At 42.1% G+C, this 17,542-nt stretch overlaps 1 protein-coding gene across 2 annotated transcripts in view; it reads right to left on the bottom strand.

Moving 5' to 3' along the window:
- The window catches only part of CLTC (clathrin heavy chain), a 26,573-nt gene extending 17,442 nt beyond the window's left edge, over nt 1-9,131 (bottom strand). For both annotated transcript variants that reach the window (XM_019471812.1, XM_009278211.2), the window contains exons 1-12: nt 8,921-9,131; nt 6,514-6,782; nt 6,008-6,169; nt 5,106-5,219; nt 4,529-4,702; nt 3,456-3,653; nt 2,579-2,779; nt 1,826-1,978; nt 1,388-1,510; nt 1,002-1,139; nt 709-873; nt 409-589 (exon numbers count right to left, since the gene is read on the bottom strand). In XM_019471812.1, coding sequence (XP_019327357.1) covers nt 409-589; nt 709-873; nt 1,002-1,139; nt 1,388-1,510; nt 1,826-1,978; nt 2,579-2,779; nt 3,456-3,653; nt 4,529-4,702; nt 5,106-5,219; nt 6,008-6,169; nt 6,514-6,782; nt 8,921-9,077 — 2,035 coding nt within the window. In that variant the 5' untranslated portion in view covers nt 9,078-9,131. The remainder of the gene's footprint in view (nt 1-408; nt 590-708; nt 874-1,001; nt 1,140-1,387; nt 1,511-1,825; nt 1,979-2,578; nt 2,780-3,455; nt 3,654-4,528; nt 4,703-5,105; nt 5,220-6,007; nt 6,170-6,513; nt 6,783-8,920) is intronic.
- Between the last annotated feature and the right edge of the window lie 8,411 nt (nt 9,132-17,542).

Raw genomic sequence — 17,542 nt, 5'->3', positions numbered from 1 at the left:
ACCTGCTGGTCATGCTTCTTCTGGTGCAGCCCAGGGTACAGCTGGCCTTCTGGGCTGCGAGCGCACATTGCCAGCTCACATCCAGCTTTTCATCCACCCAAGACCTTCTCCGCAGGGCTGCTCTCAATTTTGGACAAAGAAAAAAGGCCAGCAGCTTCTTCAGTTAGCTTTTTAGGTTGTCTAGAGCTCCAAGCATTTCAGAAAACCAAAATATGCAACACTGAATGTTGGTGCCCCCCTTAATGGGGGAACTTTAAGGTTTAGGTCAGGTTTCAAGACAGCTTTGAGGCCTAGGTACTTAAGCTCAATATGGCTTTCTAGATTTCAGCAAACAGACAGTCCTTCATATACAACGTATGATGAGGTGAGCACTAGCTCCTTTTGCTAGAGGCAAGAGCATGAACTTACCTTCAAAGCTCTTGAAAGACTCAAACAGCTCAATAAGCGACTGTGTTGACAGTTGTTCATGGTATTTTGAAGCTACCTGGACACAGATCTGCAGGTTCTGACGAATGTTAGCAGACAACATAGCACGCAGACACTCCAGAGAGTCTTCTACCGATAAGGAACCAAAATAATTCACTAACCACTGCAAAGACACGTAAGCCATTTTAGACCCAAGCAGAACACTCTACACTCAAGTCAAATGTTGAAAGCAGTTACTAATTGCCTGGGCTTTTGTTAGATTCAGGATATTTCATCTCATACCTCAGGATTGAGAAGATGAGTGTGAACTACCGCACGCTTGATGTCATACAAGTCTGTGAAGTGTTCAAGTGCTCTCTGTAGCAAGCCAGCTTTCTCACACAGCTGAGCTATGTGAGCCCGGTCATAATGAGTAAACATTTGGTTTCCCAGGATAGCATCTGCAACCTAGAAGGAATATTGAAAAGTTTCATTTAGTTCCTAAACACTATCACACTAGCATTTGATATGGACCACAATGTAGTGACTAGTCTAGCTACAGACAAGCCTGATCCAATATAACTCCGAAAGCATACCTGAGGTGCATGCATGAGGTTCATCTCAAGTAAACGTGTTTGCAGGGGACCTTCTGAGGGACGATTATTCTTCAGTGCATCCAGCAAGAAAGCTGTACATTGCTGAATTAAATTATATTCCATAAAGACATCCACAATCTGCAAAAAAAATATTTAGGCTTTTGATTAGAAACTGGAAGCATATTTAAAGAGTAACATCAAGTGCAGCTTCCAAAGCTAAACTGTTTATTCTGGCACTGCACTAAGCTGTCATTTAGTGTTCTTAAAACCAGGCAAGAAACAGCATTGTCCCGGTAAAGTAAATCTTTCTCTGATGGCAAGAGTATGGCTCCTCTTACCAATTTAAGGCCTTGAAGTTAACATTTCATAGCAATAAAATTATTTACTTGTGTTATGTCTGCAAGAGGCTCTTCATCTTGAACAAGCATTTGTGCAAACTGCTGTCCTTGATCAGGGCTGATTCTCATTACATTCCTCAGCAAAAAAATCCAGTCTGGAGTATATCCAACCTGAAGAGATAATGAAAAGTAGTAACTCAGCAAGAGCACACGCCTTGTTAAATGCAGAGCTCAGTAAAAGCTACTGTCAGTAGCTTAACACAACACAGTCAGGATTTCCTCATTTGGAAGAGGCTACACAAGGAAGTGTGAAAGGATACGTGTATGAAGTCTAGCAGTAATTATTCATAACAAAACCTTAGGCCAAAGTAGGTACTACACAGGATCTCAGATTCCCCCACAATTACTTTCAGCTACTTTGGAACATACACTAAGTACATACATTCTTAAGTACAGGACAGATATGGCAATTTAATTTCCTCTCACCTTCTTAGCATACAAAACAATCTTCTGGACTTGTCCTGTTTCAGCAAAACACTGGATGACTTTGTTTGGAACGTTGGCTCTCAGATAGACACTAAGTGCTAGCGTAGGATCTACAGATTTCACAAGGTCTCCCAGCTCCTCTGAGCACTCCAGCTGTTTAAAGATATAAATACAGTCAGTCCACCCTGACCGTGCCATGCTGAAATGCATTATTAACTTCTTCCTCATTTGTCTTCCGTTTGGACTTCTCAAAAAAAAAAAAAAACAAACCCTTAAGGTCCAGCTTGATAGCATTATCTGACTCAGCAGTGATCTAGTGGGCTCTGTTCCTTATGCTGTTGTACAGGAGTCAGAAATGCATTTGTAGAGCTAAAAAGAATTAGGCGATACATCGTATCAGCACGTTTCTTCAGCTAATTACAGAAGTTTAACCACAACTCAAAGCATATGCAAGTCAGTATCCAAAGAAGCCTGAAGTGGTTTGGGAAAGAACAGCAGCGGCCCAGAAGCTTTCCATACTAAGTTCACCCTGCTGTAATTTTAAGTAGAATGAGTGAAGCTCAGAGTATTTGATCAATTCTCTTGTGGTAATATGGGTCATAGTTAGAGGTAGAGTGAACACCTGTTGCTCAACTGTTCGATCACACTAGCGCATTGATGAGTTGCCCAGTTGTGTTTTCCAGGCAGGGGAGGCTGTCAAGCAGTTACGTCCCTCCCTGTCCAGGGCTCTAAAGGTATCTACCCCACATTTACCTTATCTTCTTTTAACCATTTTTCCAAGAGCTGTTTGCGTCCCTGCTGAAGCACTGGTCTGCAGAGTTCCAGTGACTCGTACTTATTCAGCTGCCCTTGGTCAAGCAGAATGCCGAAGTACTGGAGTAAAGGTGAAGTCTGTCCCGGCTGAGCTGGAACGCTCTGGAACCGGCGTATGGTGTCTGGAGTACGCAGGATTCCCTGCCAGAAATAGAGATGCACTTTAGTTTTCTCTTCTGCTATTGTGGCTTGACAAGAGTTTCTCCAGAAAGCTGAAGTTAGAAATGCTTGCTACAGCAACATTATGTTTTGCCAGCCCAGAATAAGTCAGAAGCAGTATAGCTGAACATCAGCTCAGACATTGCCTTTTTTTGATGTTTTGACAGAAGATGTGCAATAGTAGCCTGTTAGACTTGTTTCAGTAGCAACGCAGATTTAAGTTCCGAAGACTGTCCTACAGAATTAAGACACCCTTGTTCTTGCAAGAAAGTTCCTCTCACCTGAATTTAGTCTCTTAGTCTGTCCTTTTTATCCTGTTTCCAGGTGCAGCCTCAGCTAGAGGCTGTCTTTTCACAGAGACTTTTTTAATCATTGGAGAAGTAAAGATAAGTACCAGAAACATTAAGCCTCATAGCCATTACTACTTCATTTATTCCTCTCCCACTCTGTGGGCTTCATACAAGCTTTAAGATCTTCCAGCATACAATCAATACTAGCACACTGCGTACAGGTTCTTCACAGGTATGTTAAGTACTATGTTAGGACAGGAGCAGTAACAAGATTCTGGTCTTGCCACTCATGAAATTCAGTGAGCTTTCCTGAAGCAAGAAGCTTAAGCCAGTAGAGTTCAGTACTGTTCTGAATATCAGTCTATTACCTTTGGGGCGTTAGCTGCCACTTTTGCTGCCTCCGAATAGTTCCCTTGTGCAAACAGTGCATTGAACTTTCTGGCAAAGAGTTCCTCAGCACCTGCCAGGTTGTTGCGGACAGCCATTCGTAAAGCTAGGTCAGGATTCTGCAGCACGTTTGTGATATAAGGAATAATATTCTCTTCTTCCACACACACCGAGAGCACCTGAGTAAATCACCAAGGAAAACTTCCAGTTAGTCCAAATATAAGAAGCAAGCTAAGGGCTAAGCTAACTTCTAAAAGGAAAGCTATGGCACACATGGGAAGTTTTTTCATCCCTTGATAACCGCAGAGTCTTGCCGTTTTATTTAAGAAACAGACCTCTGGTTAGAAAGAGCCTCTACCATCCAATTACTGCGTCAAGGCAGATGATTAACAGTCAGTTTAAACTGAGGTATTTACAGAGGTCAGAAATACAGGGATATAAGCACTATCTTTCTATAACCTGTACTTAGTGTCTTAAGTAACCAATCCTAGAGGATAAACTAGGAACAAGTCTTCTGCTTTGTATTACCCATGCTCAACAAGCAACGACATTTGAAACCAATTCAGTCTAAAGGCATAGCTGTACAATGTTAGTAGACTGGTTTAAACTAGTTAAGTTAGATGTGTATGGAGACACAGCAGCAAGTTTTCTTTAGGGCTCAGAACACTGTCAGGCATCAGATGTTCTGAACAGAGTTCAAAGTTAACGTATTTGAGACTCCCATTAGCACGTGCTCTGCAAGAGGATACAATCTGCCCCAAAAAGAGACGTATATTCTAGTTCTATCCTCAACAGTAGCACAGTGTTTAGATCCACTGACTGCCATTACAAAACCCCAAAAATTATGCAACCAGAACCTAAGTTGTAGAAGAAACCAGAAGTCAGACAAGCTGCACTCCTGTTCAGCTATCCAATACTACCATATTCCTCATTCTATTATTCTGTCTTGTTAATTTCTGGAAACTTTTAGACATTGATATGTACACTACAGCGTGTATCATTAAGGGCCAGTGCGATTAGCTGAACAAGTGGTTTCCAGGCCAAGCTTCCTTACTTGTCCCTTTCTGTTTACTCCAATAATTCCAGCTGTTGCTTCATGCTGTGCAGTAACAAATATGGTCTCTCCACTGATTCTGTTCATGTAGATACAGGTGCCAGTTTCCAGGTCATACAAGTGGATATAGCCATATTTTGTTATGAGAAACACCACATCGTGCTTGTCACTGATCTGCAAAACAGGAACAGATTAATCAAATTTGGTGTTAGATAAAACGAGTAAGTGCTTCTAAGAAGCAGCAGATAGCTGTGCCATTTCAGGACAACTAGAAGTGCTGTTATATTTTTACTTAATACTTGAGTACTATCACAGTAGAATGATGTTTTAAGAGCTTGAAAGACAGTTAAATACACATGGATATTTCTTCCATAAATAAGAACATGCTGCCTTTGAATGCTGCTTCAGTCTCCACCTTTACTCTAATACTACTGAAGCAGGAGCAGAAATCACACCAGTTTAGTGCCAAGCCTCAGGTCAATATAGTGACCACCTGGCTTCCAGTGCCCTGTTACAGTGTCACATCCACCAAGAGAAACTACAGGCTTGTTCTTGTGCTCGTTTGCAGCTGTCATACCTGCATGGCAACAGGAAAGTCATTTTGTGCTTCAGGAGGAAAGAAGACATCCACTGCTTTCTTTGGAAATGGCTGATTCCCAGTAGGTGGTGTGCCAACTTCAATGATATGCAACTGTGCAATAGATAAGATTAGTCTGTTAGTTCTTGTATTTAATTTATGTAACAATAAATTCAGCAATGAAGATACAGCAATTCTTTTGCTGCTGCGCCTTAATCCCAAGCTTGTGCAAAGATAAACTAAGTCAGTCTTCCTACATATTTTCACTGGCTAAAGGTGTGGCATATTGTATTCATGTACCACAAATAAGGGAAACAGTTAACCATGATCTTTACTTACCCCTAGCTACTTAGAAGTTTAAGGATTCAGTTAGGTCACTTTACATGCACTCTTTCAACTTGGCTAACATTCTACAGACAGGTCTGAAGATGTTTCTCTGAATCTAGCTTTGGTTTTACCTTGCTTCAGCTGTCACAAAGTAGCTCACGTAATTCCAGTGTTAGTATGAGACCACTAGTTAGCCTTGTAACACTAATGTTTAATTTTTTTTCATCCAATAATTTGGAAATAAGTTAAGCCTGATACTGGGGATCAGCATCAAAGAAAGATTACACCAGCTTCCCTAAGCTTAGCCTGTGAAGCCGAGAGTCACATGTTTCAAGCAGCTAATTAGGCTGGTCATCACATGACACCTCACTTCATGACTCGAAACAGACTCCTGCTACATCAGGTAGTCCCTGCTGTGAAGCTCTGTATGCACCAGTTTTCATATACATTAGATATATAGCATCCTTCACTTTTTTCCTAAAGGCAACTTTGTGCATTAAACCACTTGTTTTCCTGGAAGCAGATAACCAGAGTAAGTCATTAAAGATTACAGCATATTTCAAACCAAGTCTTACCTTGCCCCCAGCTTGCCCTCTTACTGCAAAACAAAAGAGAGTGGATTCTTCAGCATTTCCTTCCATCTTGAACTGCGCAAAGCTAGCTGCATGTCCCTCAATTGGTTGCGACACTTTTCTATCTACAGAATATAGCTGCATTGCTCCCACAACACGATTTTGCTAGACAAGACAGAACAAGAGTCAGGAATAACAGGCACTTGGCCAGTAATTTCATTTAAGTTAGTGTTGGTAAAAACTTGTCATATCAAGCTGAAGTACCATGCCATGCTTTCTCTTACAAAGGTATAACTTAAAACTCTTAACCTTGTACTAATGTTTATACCGTAAGTGTAACTGAAAATCTTACAGTAAAAGTTTGTTATTTGAAGATCAAGACAAGCATTTACACTCCCAACAATGTTTTAGGAAAGGAAACAAAAACCTATCAGTCCTGCTCCTATAGAAGAAGGAAATGAGACAAGCTCCGGGCCTTCCATTGGCAGGCCTCCCCAGTGGTAAAGTACCTGCGCAGATATGCCAGTTAGCAGTAGCCACTTCTGCTTAGCATCAGTACGGTAGTTGATGATCTGGCAGCCAGCAAGACTAGAATGGCGATCGAACATTTTCACAGGCTGGGACTCCCCTTCCATACTCCAATGGTAGACTGCATTATCCGTTACAAGGGCAACGGTATTCAGAGAGATCCACTTCCAGAAGGTAACATCATCTGTCATTGTATGAGCCTTCATTTTGCTCTTCATTTCAATGTTAAATATTTGAAGCGTTTTCCCAGCTAGAAAAAACAACATTGTTAGCCAGGTTGCAGCTTCCACTTGTTACTTCGAGCACTGGTTAAAAGTAGAAGAGCTGCACTATGATATTAAACCCTCGTAACTTCCTTCAAGAAAATGCTGTTATATACTGGCAGTATCTTCAGCAACCAGCTATTACTTTTAACCAGACCACACTCCTAGGGCTAATTTTACCAGTTTGCCACTACTGAGCAACCAAACATATGTGGAAAACAACTGGGTAGGAGACAAGAGCTTCAGCTACACAAACAAGTTGTATGATACTTCACGTACATCAAAACTAGGTTACAATAATGCGGAGTCTCTTGAAAGTTGTGAGGAGAGCTATGCCAGTGTCATTAAAAACTATGTCCACATCTGTTTCAAGAATAAAGAAAGCACTACATGGAACAATCAAGTTGGCAGAGGGCTTTCGTAATTCAGACTCATTAACCAAAACCCTCAGGTTGCACTAATGGGATACACAGCTACTGGCTACAAACCAGACTAACAGAAACTGTGCAAGGAAAGGAATCTAGCGACCAACACAAGCTCTATAAGGTAAGAGGAAAAGTTCTCCGAATTACACAGAATGTTGCATACATACATCCTAAACAGCCACCTGCAGTCATTTCTACCAGTTTATACAACACAGTGGCATATAAGAAATTATTTCTTCCTGTTGAGAAGATAAGGAAGGTTCTGACCAACTTCTTCTAGTTTTAGGAGACATCTATTTAAGTACATGCTAGCGTAGCCCAAGAGGAATATTAAAGATCATGTAAAACTAGGTACAGGTCAGAGTATCTGCTACAGTTACTAACTGTAACTCAGCTTGCTAAAGTCACAGCGCCATATGGGCGAGTGCCTTCACTCACCAAGGATTAGTTTAGTTAGAAGCCACCAGTAGTTCAGCTATTGACATAAGATGCGGAGTCAGGAGTTTCTCCAGAGTTTGGAGAAGACTGTCTAATACAGTGCCACTCAGGCTACAGACCGGCAATTTATTTCCATATCTAGTGCAGCTGGAGCTTTAGAGTCAAGGGAGATGACATTCAGGTAACATGTATCCTACATGCTATGCAAGGCATATCAAGAGGCAAAATCTAGACCTAAGTCAAAAGAGTCAGTCCTGTTTATAAAAAGCTTAAAATCAAGGATCATGATAGTTTAAGTACACTTCGGAGTTCTTGAGTGGATTAATTTGCTGAATCTTAAGGTTCCCTTTTTCGAGAGGGCATGAAAAACCTCTGAATTTTAGGCTTTCAGCTGCTTAAACACCACAGATCTGAACAATTTGATTCTGCTTTTTCTTTTCATAAGACAGGACAGGGACTAGTACAGTCAATTGAAATAACTCACCATCTGCACACACAAGAAAGCATTGAAGTTGTGACAAAACAGCAGCACAATATTAAAGTCAAACTTAACTAACATTGAATACATATAAATCTTTCCATTAGCAACATATGCATTTCTAGAGTGACAGTATTTGACCTTCTTGGGCCTCTTGGGGAAAGAGATCAACATTTCTGGAGACTCCAGAGGAATGCTTGTTCTCTGTATCACCAGAGATACCAAGTTAGCTGACCTTGTGCTTTATACGCTACACAAGTCTTCCCTGCATAGTTTTACTTCTTATCGCTGACTGATATAATAAATATGCACAAATTGGCGCACTGGCCTCTTCCAGCAAGGCCAGACTAAGACCTTCAGGAATACTTCCCCTCCTCCCTAAGTCTTAGTTTTCCTGTCTGTAAAGGGAGGCTTAGCTAATAGACCTTATATGCTTAGGATATCACGTCTCACTTCCCTCTAACATGATTCCAGACTTAAGAGAAGTATGTTAAAGCCTGAACTTTCCTTCCAGCTCTCCCTGTTCGGAAGCTGTAAGCATTCTTCTGACTGAAGCAAAAACTCATCCTAATGATTGGCAAATAGCAGGAAGCCTTAACTGAAACTTACTGCCCAGCTACCTTCAGAAGAACTGAAAAATGCATTAAACTTAAGCTCCCATTAAGCTGTGGAAAATTGGTAAGGGATCCTCCCAAATAAATTGCCCAAGAGACTTAAGTCAGTCATAAACTAGTCTTACAGAAAGCTCTCCATCCACTTCGAACATTTATCAGGACTTCCATACCTTTTAATGCAATGACTTTACTGGCAGGGTTCATGATAGCACTGTCAGCTGAAATTGGTCTTCGAATAGGGTTGCTGGGGTCATTCATGTCAATGATCACCACTTGAGCCTGTTCTCCTACTTTCTCTCTTATGCAGATGAATTTGTCAGACTCCATTGTCAGAGTGCTGAACCCAATGTTTGCTGGGTTGATGCCCAGATTTTGGAGCTGGAAAAGAAAAAAGGTTTAGCATTAAGTTACTACCTTGGTATAGACATGAACAGCTTTTCTGAAAGTCGCAAGAGATACTAGGCTTCACATATCTTTTTGTGACAATACAACCATGCTACCCAAAAATGGCACGGCACACAAATTCTTGCCCATCTTCAATTAAGCCCAGCAGGCTTCCTGAAGAAGCCCTGCAGTGTTCAAGCACTTGGTGCCTTGCCTTCAAGGTCCATTTACAACTTACTGTTTTGAGAACTCAGCTTTTGAACCCCTCATATGGTTTAAGGCACATTGAACTTGCCTGCTCCTGGCAGCTGTGCCAGAGTTGCAGCTTCAGCACTCACTCCCACCAGCTTTGCTTCCAGAGCCCTAACTTATTCCATTGAGCTTGGCAGCTATCACTGTTTAAAGCTTAACATCACATGTGAGGTGTCTGAGCTTTATCTTTATCCTTGTAGAGTTAAAAAAAGCTACCTGTCTAGCAATTAGCCTAGTCCTGTCTAGCAGCAAGGCTATACACCACCCAGGAGGCAGAGCTAACACATACGAGATGGACACTATTGAAATCAGAAATGGCTCATCCACAGCCGTACTTAACACAGAAGATATCAATAAACCACCTCCTTTTCTGCTGAGCCACAGTCTGCTTCTGTAAACCTGTAAATGCATACCTTTAAATTACGTTTCTGGTATGGCTTGCAACAAAACACAGTTTAGTTAATACCACTTCATTGTGTTTGCAACAGGCTAGTATATTAGGAAACACAGTAGTGTTAGTAGAAACATAGTCAGTAGTGAAACAAAGTTTATTCCATTTTTAGCAGTAGAAATGCAGAATGGTTAGTTCACCTCACATACAGATACCCGGCTTGTGGGTGGATATACCTTAAAAACTCAAGATCAGTTTTCTACCCTTAGGGGAATTATCACTTCTAATACTTCAGATATTTTTCTTTCTGGGAAACTGAACTTCAAGCCCAAGGTCTCCCAAGAAGGGCTCGACCTTCAAAGCCATTTTAGTACTATTGTACTAGTTTGAAGCAAAACACTAAGCTCTTATCAGCCGTGCTCTGTACGAGCTCCGAGATGACCACGCCTCAGCCGCTCTGTTCCTGCCTACTCGCAGCTTCTGATAAAGAGGGTGCTTTACTATACTACCCCCTTTGCCCCGGCTTTCAGACAGCACATGCGAGGAACAAGTAACTTCTAAGTTACAGTACACCAAGTTAACAGAACAAGCTTCATAAAAGGCACTTCAGTGGATCATCTACATCACCCAGTGAATCAAGACAGACAGATCTTGGTACAGTTTAAGGTTGAGACTCAAAAGAAGTCAGTTTTAGCTCCTTGGGTCTGCTGAAGGAGGGAATTTCTAGATGATTCGGCCTTTGTGTATGGTTCTCCGGTCACTCTGCATTTAAGTCCTTTGTCCTAAAGGACACTATTTCATTGAAGTTACCTTGCTCTTTCAAGAGAGGACTTCACCATTTGAAGCTCCTCACAATACCAAAAACATGTTCAGGCTCTTTAATGTTTAAGGGCTCATTTCACAACTAGTTTACAGAGAGATAACACTGATCTTTTAGTAAATTTAGGTCTACCCAGCTTTTCTTCTTCAAAAGATTTTACGAGAGATAAGACTAGAAGCAGAACAGATTTAAATGTAATTCCTGAAGCTAGGCACCAAGATAGTTACCATGACTGACTAGCTGAAGCCATTCTTCCAAGGCAGAATACCTACGCTTCCTGTAACTTAACACAGTGAACAGTTTCATTCAAAGACAGCTCCCTTTACATCCATCCACCTGGTAATAAGGCCAGGAAACTTTCTGGTGAAAGGCAAGTGTTTTATCAGCTCTCCCAAGGTTTAGTCTTAATGCTACAGCTATAAAAAAATCAATTAAAAAAATAATCAAACCCTACCTCCTTGACAGGTCAGAACTCTGTTACTCAGATTTAAGTCAGTGTTTGAGGTCCAGCATCACAGAACCTGACCACACATTCTTCAGCAACATGGACTCACTTAGAAGATTTCAGATTTAAGTTCACATCTCCCTTTCACACCTTTATTTGGGTAGTGTTCCCTAGGCCTGAGACTCTGATATTTGTACATCAGCTAGGCAGGGCTGTATGGAACCTGGTCACACCCCTGCAGGCAGAGAAGGTTTGAAGATGCAAGAGTTGCACCTGGTAGAGCTGGAGAGACTTACTAGGATGTGGCTTTTCCTTTTGCTAGGGCTGCAAGCTTAACAGGTGCAAAATCATTTATCAAGCACTCCATTTCCTTGTTTATTTGGTAGAGGAGGGTAGCTTCAGAGTGCCAAGTACTCTGCCTGGCATCACTCACAGCACTATACTCAAACCGACACTGTTGACAGAACAAATCGAAGAAGCAAGTCCCAGCAGATGGCAGACCTCTTAGGGAGGTCTAGACTTAACCACTGAATTAAAATTGCGAAGATATTGCAAGACGGGTTTATCTTAATCATGATCAAACTGCCATCTGCTAGGTGTCATGTCTGAGGCATCCAACCCTAGTTAGTATTGGAAGATGTGGCCCTTTTTAAACTTAAGGCCATTTCCAAAGTCTAGGTATTTCTTTGAAAAGATTTAGACTGGCACTGGAGCTCTGAAGAAAGCTTGGAGAAGCTTTCTGATGGAGGCACAACCATTAAGTACACAAGCTCTTTCTGCTAACATTTCATCTTTTAATCTCAACAGATCCAAGTGCACGAACCAAGTCTGCTTCAAGCACCGAGACAGGAAGTTGACTCTAACGGTGACAATCTCTGCGCTTGATTACACAAGAGTGTCACCAGCCAAGGGTGGCACTTGCTCTACTCAGCTGGTAAGGCTAATGGTAACTTTTCTTGGCTGCACTCAGACCTGATGCACAGACCTTTTGAGAGTATAGATCATTCGCTGTACTGCAGGCTATTTCCTTGCCCAAACAGGCTAAAGTTCAGGTGAGTGAGGCAGGAGTGTTTATAAAGCTAAGCAAAGTAAACAGAGACTGAGATTACTATTAGGAAACACGACAGGAGGTATTTCTTTGGAGGCTTTTATTATGAAAATTTCAATACTATTCCATGTACAAACTCCTGAGTTTGCACTACAACTAAAAGAGTACAGGGGTTTATGGCAGATTTTCTACCCCTTCTCCTCTTACCACAGAGAAAAGAGAACCACACGCACAAACGTTTAGTATTGCACTCATCTAGGTCCACTACCTTTCACCAATTCACAAACAAGTTTAAAAGATTGTGAAAAAAAGAAGGAATCATAAGATACTCCTACATTATACTACAAAAACCACTTCCTTGGCTTTCAAGCAGATATGAAAGCAGAACTTGCTAGCTGTGCTTGGGCAACCAATTTACAGCTCAAGTTATTTTACACCAACATTTGTTGGAAAGTTCAGTTATACCAGTCTCCTGAAAGCATGTTGAGAAGAAAGTGTTCTGTGAAGTAGCTGGCCCATTAGAGTGGAACCATGAAACAGGTTGCCAGAGACAGCAGCAACTCTTCTGTTCAGCAGAGATGTTGCCTTGAAGGACTCCTCTAACTCAAGGTTGGATACTTCAGTCAATTGCAGGCTGTACTGAACCATCAAATTCTATGACAACATTTATCTGAACAGTGTTGAGAGGTGAATCATTATAACGTGGTAAGTGAAAGTCTCATTAGTAAAATTATTTTTTTCACTGGAAGATAATTTCAAGTACATTCTTGGTAACTTACCCAGAGAAGTTGTCATACTACATGCATGTTTGACATCAAACTGAGTGGTAAAACTGCTGACAAGAGTCTCTTTGTTGACCCCTTCCTGGAACATTTGCTTTCTTATGACAGTTTGCTTAGCTGTCAAATAATTTCTCTTTGCCTACCAGGAAGGGCACGGAACTGCTGAGTACGCATTTCACCTCAACTCTCTCACTCAACAGGATATAACCACTGTTCTTGTAGCCACAAGCAGCTGCTTAGCCTGTGCCCAGACTCCTTATCTACATGCAGCTAGAAATCACGTAGCTGGGAAATGCCGGTTAACAGAAATATTCCCAGTCTTTTGAGAAGCATGGAGCTCCTTGATGTGTGGTGAGTCACCTTAGCTCTATTGCAAGGCTGTGCTTTACTAGGCTTTGATTGAACAAGGTAGACACCAGGCTACATTTCAGCCACCCATTTAGTTCCATACATGAAAATTAGCAAAGCAAACTTAAGTCGCACAAAAGATTTATACCCGTGCTGATCTGTTAGTTACTGACTGCAGTTCTGTTAACACAGGAGTCCCACAGCCAGTCAATGGCTCCAAAGTACTTCATGTTTACCAGCGCAAGGTAAGAGTTACAGTCTGTGACAGGCTAGGAAGTTATGTTTTCAACAGATAAAAGACCTCTATAATATTCAAGAGCTTTTCTATATCCTTCCTATTTTCTGCCTCACCCTCAATAGGCTGAGGTAGCCACCCGGTCTCAGCAGCCACAGGCATGCTGTGTGACTATTTCAGTTGCAAGCCACAGCTGAGAACCACTGGCTGCCATTACTTATCTTTGGTTAAGCCACCACAGTCCCAGCACAAAGTGCTAGTGAGTACTGCCACCAAGACAAGCAGGCCTGTTGACTTCAGTACCTGCCACGATGGACATGCCAAGAGGAATAGCTTATAAACTGCTTAACTAATTGTTCCTATCCAATTAGTTGACACACACACACTCCTCAAGACACTTCAGTTCTTCACAGCATTCTTTGTTACAGATTTTCCCTCTGCAAGAATACTCCAAACTCACTGGTTTTAGGAATTCAGACCCACTAAGAAGCAGAGGGCAAGACCCCCACCAAAACAGCGCTAGGCACAGCAGTCCTGTCTTTAATTCCCGACTTAAAATATCAACAAAAGACTTAGCTGCTTCAAATTAATGCTGTTGTAGCAGAGATTTAGTGTTTTAGGATGTATTAAACTGTCTCACTGCCAGCACAATACATGGAAGCATTTTGTTGTTCGTCATTGTTAGAATGAAGTAGTCAATGTGTAAGTTTTATTATGATGCCTCGGCTGTCCAGTTTTATTAGCTCTTTGGCATAGCTAGCTATGATTCTGAGAGCCACCCAAGTACCACCACACTAGAACAGCATAGCCACCATTCAGGTTTGCTCCATCAATGGCCAATAGATACAAGAACCCTTTTCCTAGTTTAAAGGAGTAGTTCTGTCTCAGCATCAAGCGCACAGCATGAGCTGACAGTTTTCTGTACTGTCTAGACAAGTCTACAGAATAATTTAAGGGGGTTTTTTAATATATTTAGGTTCAGAATGCCTTAATGCCTTAAGTCACACCAGTGACTGACTTACACACAGCGGTGTGCCTGGTCCAAGTTCAATTTTTAGGTATTTCAGGGTAGTACTACTAAATCAAATGGCAATCACAGTTCATCACCTGCTAACTTGTCTGGTTCCTTCTCATTCATCAGGAATGAGTAATCTTAGAAAAGGTCTGTGCACCCACCACCGTAAGCAGTTGTGTTGTGCTTTCACCCTCAAGTACACAGAGGCACCAACTTACGGAATCCCTAAAACCTGGATACGAGCAGCCAGATTTGCAATCATTCGACATACTGAACTCTGATCTCCCACTACACGCCCATTAGACTGTTTCCTCATGGCTACTTAAAAAAAAAAAAAGTAGCACTATAAAGTTTTATAACACGAGTCCAGTAGTTTTGATAGCACAGGAATCAAGTTTCTCCGTGGAAACTCCCAAGGAAAAAGTTTCTCCACAGCGTGTTGTTGATGTTCTTTTGTGGCAAGGCAGGCATCTACAATAGACAATACAGAGATAACATCCTACGTATTTGCGACTACTGAGATTTCAGAGGTATGTAGCAGGACTCAAACAAACAAGACCTGAAGCCTGACTACACATTTTGTTTTTAGACTTCACTTAGTAAACATCCAGAAAGCTTACTTAGCCCTAGTAAGCTAACTGCTTGCCACATCTTACTTGCTCAGACTAGATCTCTAGCTCAAATTGTGGGGACAAAGCATGCCGTACTGCGTACCAAAGAGACAAGACATTCAGGAGCACAACAGTGCAGGGCTTCTGGAGCCTTTAACTCTTCTTTCCCGTATCGCCTAGCCAAGATGCTGACAACCACAGATAACGCCAGCATGCCTCGAGTAGTGTAATATGGAGTGCAACTGGGTTGAAGCGTAAGATCAGGACAAGCTTTGTACAGACAGTTACTTGACCATTTTCTGACCTGCAGTAGTGGATCCATGGAGAATGAGTATCGTACTACACATGGTGCTGACTGTCAGTCTTTTAGATTAATTAAAGCAACTCCAACGATAGCCTCGCAAGAACTTTCCCATTTACATCCATCACCTGCCTTTTTATGAACAGGGCTCCAGTTGGGTACCTTGTCTTTCGTGAAGCATCACCTGCAAGCTTGCAAGTGTTGCGCAACACCTGTATGACAAGTTTCCCAGATGATGTAGGTCAGGCACAGTTCAAGAAATTGTATTATTGAGTCCATGAGGACCTCCTACAAACAGCCTGGAATACGCTAAAGCAGTTCCGGACAGCAAAAATGTAGCAGTATCAGTGTTTCTGCTCTCAAAGTTTACTCCAACAGCAAGTCAGAAGTTTCAGCATGAAAACAGTACCTCTGAGAATTCGAGTTCCTCAGAATTTTTTCAATGAAATAAAATGAGGAAGTTCGGTAGTTACGGCAAACTGAAGCATTATGGGCAAGAGCCACGCGCACGTAGGCTCAGAAGGCTGGACACCCAGCCTTACAAAAGACCAGCTCACATATGCAGTTGTAAAAGATACTGGGTAAGTCTGTGCTCTAAGTTAAATAGGAACAGGGGAAAAAAAATACAAGTAAACAGATAAATCAGTCTTTAGTCAGAACAGTCACGTTCCGCAATAGTGCTGGCCTGAAACCTATCAGCACTTGTGGAGTGAAGTAGATGAGTGTCTTTACGTAACAGTACTCATGTCATTAGAGACCTGGTAGTGGGTCACATGCAAGGTTTGGATCTTAAATAATGTATCATAGATGCATTTCCACAACACTTTATTAAGAGCTGGGCTACCCAGAGGGACGAGTTTCACCTGAGTAACAGAACATCCTCAATACCCGGTTCTAGGCCATGCCACTACCAGGCGAGAACGCTTGCTCAGAGCTGAAGCTCTGGTCAACCGAAAAGATTCTCCTGTCAGTGCTGCTCGCTAAAGAAGAGTCCAGGGCTACACCTAAGCTATGAATTCTGGCCTGGTTTTAAACTGATGTTGAAGTAAAATCATCCAATGCTCAACAGTTAACTAGCTAGACAAAAGCCAACCATGGCAGCATTTTTTAAATCTAAAAATAACGCTACAGACAGTGGTAATTCACACAGCAAAATAAGTATTTTGCAACTGTTCTTTTAACAAGGTGTCTAGAAATTAAATTCTTTCCATTTGGGTTAGAAAAAAGTCACTACAAATCACGCAAATCCATCACGATGTTAGTGCCCACCACAATCCCAGTTAGCTAAGCACAAACCACACACAGACGCTGACACCGGAGGGAAGCAGGGCTACAGACGGGTTGCTTGAAGCCAGAAGACCCCGCCTAGGTATGTCGATGCAACTTTTATTATACAAGTTCTCCTCAAAAAAATACTTCTCAGGAGTGAAGCCAAGTTTAATACCATCACAGCTACAGCAACTCAGGATGAGAAGCGTGGCTCGTAGTACTTCGCCCTACAGACTTGTCAGATAGGAAGTACACATTGCACAACTGTATCACCGCTTCCAGACCCCTCCCTGTACTCCAGCTTCACGGAGAGGCATTAAAGGTGGCATTAAAGGTGGCTGCTTATTTGAGAAGGCAACCTCGCATTCCTGCAGTGGAGCGATTTTAGAATTTGTTACTGGTGCCTTTAGAAGGCCACGTTAAAGAAACTGAAGGCCATCACTTGGAAATAGTCTCTTAGCATGTGGTTATGGTTTAATGACACCCAGCCCTAGGATTTGTTAGAGGCCAGCAGACAGAAAGCGTAGACCTGGCACTCCTGTGCCCGCACTGCCACAGCTGTGCTGCAGGGAAGCCCGCAGTAGCTTTCACGTTTCACTGCAATATGTGGGTTTTCTTCACAGAAGATGACGTTACAAGTCAGAACATCAATAAAATGATTTAATACGTCCTTACGGTTATAAGACGTCTTAGCCTCATTAAAAAAAAAAAAAAATTAAGCAACACACGGAGACAGCTCGGCCACCTCATTAATTTACCCCCCTCGCCCCCTCCCCTGCGGATCCCGCGCTGAAGCGGGATTTCCCACTCGCGCTGCCCTGCGGGAGACGGACTCTCTCCTGGGAAGCAGAGAGGAACCACCCGCGCTCTCCCCTCCCACCGCCGGGCAGG

The sequence above is a fragment of the Aptenodytes forsteri genome, unplaced genomic scaffold, assembly GCF_000699145.1.
Source record: "Aptenodytes forsteri isolate BGI_AS27 unplaced genomic scaffold, ASM69914v1 Scaffold66, whole genome shotgun sequence".
Lineage (NCBI taxonomy): Eukaryota > Metazoa > Chordata > Aves > Sphenisciformes > Spheniscidae > Aptenodytes > Aptenodytes forsteri.
Note: the sequence above shows the minus strand (reverse complement) of the source record. Positions and strands in the feature narration are given on the sequence as shown.